This window comes from Phodopus roborovskii, unplaced genomic scaffold, assembly GCF_943737965.1.
Source record: "Phodopus roborovskii unplaced genomic scaffold, PHOROB, whole genome shotgun sequence".
NCBI classification, from domain to species: domain Eukaryota; kingdom Metazoa; phylum Chordata; class Mammalia; order Rodentia; family Cricetidae; genus Phodopus; species Phodopus roborovskii.
The window spans coordinates 28,314,049-28,320,048 of record NW_026126469.1 but is presented as its reverse complement, the minus strand read 5'-3'; the positions used below and the strand labels follow the sequence as shown (position 1 = coordinate 28,320,048).

Here is a 6,000-nt window from a genome sequence, read left to right as displayed (position 1 = left end):
TGGCCACTAAATCCTGATTGATCACTTCCTGAAGCAGTCTTTAGGCCGAGCTGGCAAATGTTCTCTCGGCCATATCTATTTTTTGTAACTGTGCATATTTACATTCATGCACATATGGCAAGGGAGAGATGACGCGAGTCTCTCCGTGGAGAGCAAGAGTAATAAGGAAATAAGTCAGGTGTCTGAGAAGGGTTTCTGTTAGAGCAGGGCGGATAGCCAGTGAGCGAATTTCTCACCTGCAAGAGTCCTGCAGGTAGCTTTTGCAAACCGGTGCACCCTCTTGAGAGGAGAAACTCTTTTGCTTTCTAGTCGCTTGCCTGAAGCTAGAGTGCATATTCATTTATCTTGCACCTGATAGTCTCCTTGGTGGCTGGTCACATAGATTCTTCTAGACCAGCAGCTACTTCTGAGGGTTTTGTTGTTTTGAGGTTAAGAAGGAAGAGATCAGTGAAAATTCTCTCCGGTTTAGTGGAGGATTCTCCGCGATGAGAAAGGGAAGACTTAAAAGCCGAAGGGGAAAGCAGCCTTCCCTGGCCCCCACGCCTCGCGTCCCCCCTACTCCATACGCGTGACCTCCTTTGGAGACCCCAGGTGGCACATCAGTATTTGATCCGCTCCTCTCCAGCCTGCTGCGGGCATTTGGCCACACACCACCCAGCTGCTGAAGCCAGCGCCCGGCCCCACAGGCGGCTTTGGAAGGACCATCTCCGTGCTCGCCCCTTCCTCGGGCTGCTTGTGTTTCGGGGCCCCCAGGGCGCGGCGCCCACCATGTTCAGCTGCCCGCCACTGGTGCTGCTCTGCCTGCTGCCCTGGCTCCTGCGGGCGGCGGTCCCCGGCCACCGGGCAAAGCCCCTCGCCCAGTCCGCAGAGCTGCTAGGCGATTCCCGCGACCCCGCCAGGGGCGCCGATTTCGATCGCGTCTACAGCGGAGTGGTGAGCCTCAGCACCGAGAACATCTACTCCTTCAACCACACCAGCCACCCTGGCCAGGTAAGAAGCTCGCTCCCTGGGCTGACTCCAACTTCCGAGATCGCCCAGCCCCCTCGGTACCTCCGGCTGCACTAGGAATGGACCTAGGGCGACTTCGGGGACCAGGAAACCCTCTCCCTGCCTCTCTGTTGCGAGGCAATCGCTGCCCTGCCCCAGCCTGGGCACCAGCTTTGGGCACCTCTCGGTTTCACCTCGCTCCCATCCCAGCCTGATCGCTGCCATTCCTGGGCTTTGCAGATGGGACCCGCATCCTCTGCGGATCTTGGCTCAGGCTGGGCCTTTCTCCAGGATGTATGGGTGGCTATGTTCGCGGGAGGACGGAGGAGGGCGGGGGAGGACAAACCTGTTCCTAATCCGGTGCAGACCCTTTTATTTTATGGCACAAGGGGAGGCCGAGGTGCTCACGACCTAAAATGGAAAGTAAGCGTGTGAGAGTGGACAGGTCTCCTGTGTTCTGCTACCATCCCCACACTGTATGCTTGGTTTTTTGTTGTTTGTTTGTTTTAAGCCGAGTCAAAGACGTTGTAACTGCGATGCTCAAGTGATCTGTGCAGGCTTTGAATATACTTAAGGGTGGGAATTTGTGTGAAAGTTCTAGATCTACCTGACAAGAGTTATGGTGAGGCAGGGAGGGAAGAGAATAATTTCAGCGACCATGTCTCTGATTTAGCTGATTATATAATGTAAGACAATGCACAGAATTCACATTTTCCTTCGATAAGATAGCTTTAGGAGGGCTGGCTGTCCCGTGTACCTCCTGTGTTTTCTTCCCGTATAAAAGCATCATTCCTTGCTCCCTTAGGGACATTTCAAAGGCAGATGATTGGAATACCTCTCTCCCTTTCAGTCTGAGCCTCATTCAGTGTCACAGTTCGGAAACTCTCCAGTGCCTTTCTGTTGTGTGTATTGAGAAACTGCCCCAAGCTCCCCATCTCCTGCCTGGCACCAAATCCTATGGCATTGTCTCCATGGCAGCAGAGTCTTTGCCCTGCCTGATTCCTGTAAGCTAAGATTGTGCCCTGTAGCAAGGGGACTTAATGTGTGCAAAGCCATTCACCTGCATACCCCACACAAGGGACTTCTGCCTGCCCAGTGTGGGATGCCCACCACCAGGCTAGTGTATTACACAAGACAGGTTCCTAGTCCAGTGGTTTCCTGGAACTAGATGAGAGCCCTGAAGTTCACAGGGTCTCTGAGGTACAATGCCAGCTTCGTCCTAAATCAAATAGCATGTGCGAAGAGGGTCGTGACAGACTTTAGTGTTTCTTGCAGTTCTGCTGAGAAACAAATGAGATATTTTATTTTGTGTTTCTTTCTTTCATCTTTCCTTTAAGATCTATTTTGTTTGTATTGATTTGTGTGTGTGTGTGGTGTTGTGGGTGTGGGTGCGCATGCGCATGCCATGTACTTGTGCGGTGCCCACAGAGGCCAGAAGAGGGGGCCAGACCCCTAGGAACTTGTGAGCTGCTAGAGGCAAGTGGTGGGAACTGAAATGAGGTCCTCTGGAAGGGCAATATGCACTCCTATCTGCTGAGCCCTCTCTCCTTGGCTTCGCAATAGAGTCTCATTATGTGGTCCTAACTGGCCCCAAACGTGTCACTCTGCCTCAGCATCCTCAGTGCTGAGATTACAGGAACATACCATCCCTTCTAAAGGACTACCTGCTGTTTTATGTTGCTTGTCTTTGCCCCTTAGTGTTGTGAACATCTCACCACCCCACACAGGCTATGCTGTTTGTACTTGAGCTCACCTGCTTGACTTTCCTTGGACACTTGAGATATTGAAGCCAGGGGTACAATCATTTTCTGTTCAGTATTTCAGAGGGTTATAAATGCTTTCTGCAAAACTAAATGAACAAATGAATAAAAGCCTAAGGAATAGTAAAGACAAAGTCAAATAAAATCAAATACATATTGGAAAAATGTATCCTGTGTCCTTTCTATTTTGCATGTGTGCATTTAAGCACTCTTTATGAGACAATGGTGATGGCTTGAAGAATATCTACACACGGTACAATAAAAAGTCAATAATACATTACTAGCCCTAGAAAACAAAGCAGAAGGTAAGTGGTGGGTTAAACCAGCAATCTGCAACTGTACTAACTCACCAGAGGTCAAACCCCATCCAGGGCAGGAAGGGTCCCCAGGGAGCCGCTCTTTCCTTCCCCACTCTGACCTGGCCCTCTTCTTGGCCACTCCCTCTCCCCACAATTCCAAATGCTGGCCACCACTATCTCAGTTTTTGTTGTTGCTCCACATTGAACAACTTTTACCTCCATTTCCAACTCCAGACTCACTGAGGAGCTAAACCAGAGGTTCGCTTTCCAGAGGAGGGGCTTGTCATGACTGAGCAGTGTGTTGTTAAGGCAAGGACCCCTTTACTATGCGGTCATTTCCACTACTCTTCTCCCATCAAGAATTTAGGTTGGAAAAAAAAGTGTCCATGTTTTTTGTTTGTTTGTTTAAGTTGTCATCTTTTGTTCTTCTTTTGAAGCCAATCTTGCTTGCCATTCCCTTTGTCTTGAAGGAGGAAGTCTAAAAATCAGGCTTTGGTAAGAGAGGATCAGGCAGGAGCCTTTACTCTGGCCCTTTCCCATCAGCCACTGCCTCTCTTTTACCACATGGAATGTGTCACTTTAGCTGAACTCAACACCAGGAAAAGTCTGATATGCCTTGAGGCCAGGACTAGTGTAAATATGAAGTTGACATTAAAAAAAAAAAAAAATCTGTGAAAGGATGGCTTGGCCAGTTTAAAGCCAAATAAAGGAAACGTGGTGAAAGGTTCAGGTTCAGCAAGGTAGCATTCATTTCATTTCTCTGGAGAGGAATTGTCCAGAGACTCCTTTAACTGGGAGTTAGAGTTACACTGTGCAAACAGGTGTAGAACCACAGGGCTCAGTCAACCAAACAGGAAATCACCTTGCAGGAAAGCCACTGGGGATAGATTGACAGGGACAAGGACACAAACACAAGTCTACAAGGAAATGAGAGCACCCTGGTGGAGGTTGGGAGGAACATTCTACATTCCTACTGGGGCTGTTTCAGTATCAGAAGCCCTCACAGAAAAGTGTAACCAGTTCACAGCAGGCTGTCCTCTCTGAGACAAGCAGGGACAGAATTCCACAGTGGCCAGAACACTTGAGATCTGGAAACATTTATCTCTTTTGTTATCTCTACCCCTCCCCCATTTGCTTGCTTTTAAATTAGCATACAAAGTAATAGGCTTGTGTTGTTTCTCAAACTTTGCTTGTATTGGCCCTTCCCCTGCCATACCCACCCCCCATCTCCTGGCTCACCCTCATCCTGCCCTGTACTGTTGAGCTCAGTAGACCCCGTCTACTTTCATATTATGTACTCTGTTACTCCTCCTTCCTTAAAATCTCATTTTCTCAGTTGAGCGGTAACAGTACATACCTTTAATCCCGGCACTCAGGAGGCAAAGGCAGGTGGATCTCTGTGATTTTGAGGCCAGCCTGGTCTACAGAGTGAGTTCCAGGACAGGTTCCAAATGCTACACAGAGAAATCCTGTCTCAAACCCCACCACCACCAAAATAAAAATCTCTTTTTCTCTTTTATGGTCCCTTTCTAGTTTCATGACTTATATCTACACCCACATCCACATAAGTACACATGTAAAAATTAAAATCTTGGACGCACATATGAAAAGTTAATACAGTGTTTGTCTTTCTGAGTATGAGTTGTTTGCTTAATGTTACAGTTTCCAGATCCACCCATTTTCCTGCTGGTTCCATAATTTCATTTGTCTTTACACATGAGTAAAATTTCATTGTGTACATGTATCACATGTTCATTAGCCATTCTTCTGTTGATGGACATCTAGTCTGATTCCATTTTCTTATTGTGAATAGAGCATCTATGAACATGCATGTGCAAACATGTCTGCCTAAGATATAGAATTCTTTGGATATATGCCCAGGAGCAATATGGTTGATAGTTTTATTTGTACTTTTTGGAGCAACCTTCATATTGATCTCCATAGTGGATGACCAGTTTGTACTCACACCAACAGTGAATAAGGGTTCCTCTTGTACCCTTTTCATTTATGTTCATTGTTGTTGTTCTTGTTTGGTTTTTTTGTTTGTTTGTTTGTTTGTTTGTTTTCGGGTCAGGGTTTCTTTGTGTAGTCCTAGCTGTCCTGGAACTCACTCTGTAGACCAGGGTGGCCTCAAACTCACAGAGATCTCTGCCCGTCTCTGCCTCCCAGAATTGCATTAGTGTTCTTAACAGTAATCATTCTGACTTGGGTGAGATGGAACCTCAGCTGTAACAAGATTTTATCCTGCCAGCTCCCAAACAATGACACGGAGACTTCTTATTAATTATGAAAGCTAGGCCTTAGCTTAGACTTATTTCCAACCAGCTCTTATAACAAATTAACCCATTTCTATTCATCTACATGTGGCCATGTGGCTTGTGGCTTTTATCTCTCCTCTTGATGTCCCACTTTCTCAGCATCTGGCTGACAATTCTGCCCATCTTCTTCCCAGAGTTCTCTCTCTGCTCTGAAGCCCTGCCTGTACCTCCTGCCAAGCTATTGGCCATTCAGCTTTTTATTACACCAATCACAGCAATACATTTTCACACAGTGTACAGGAATATTCCACAACAATCAACCTGTGTCTTAATATTCTTTTCTTTGATGGTTAAGGATCTTGAACAATTTATTGGCCACTTGTGTTTCATCTTTTGAGAAGTGTCTGTTTGGTTCATTAGCCCATTTATTTGACTGGCAGGGGTCATTTTTGTGTTTATATTTTAAAAATTCTTTATGTGTTTTACATGCTAACACCTCCTTCCCCAATCTGAAATATGAATGCCAAATACTTCCCTCTGTGTTAGTGGCTGTCTGTTCACTCTGCTGATAGTTTCCTTTGCTATATAGAAGCTTTACTTTAAGGCTATCTACTTTGTTGGTTATTAAGGTTATCCTCTATTACTGGAGTCCTATTCAAAATATTCCTGCCTATGTATTTATCTGCAAGTGTTTTC

General features: G+C 46.5%; 1 protein-coding gene across 1 annotated transcript in view; it reads left to right on the top strand.

The window, feature by feature from the left end:
* The first annotated feature begins 626 nt into the window (after positions 1–626).
* Sidt1 (SID1 transmembrane family member 1) overlaps positions 627–6,000 on the top strand; it is an 84,519-nt gene continuing 79,145 nt past the window's right edge. Inside the window, exon 1 of the mRNA XM_051191524.1 lies at positions 627–990. Within this exon, the coding sequence (XP_051047481.1) occupies positions 769–990 (222 nt within the window). The 5' untranslated portion in view covers positions 627–768. The remainder of the gene's footprint in view (positions 991–6,000) is intronic.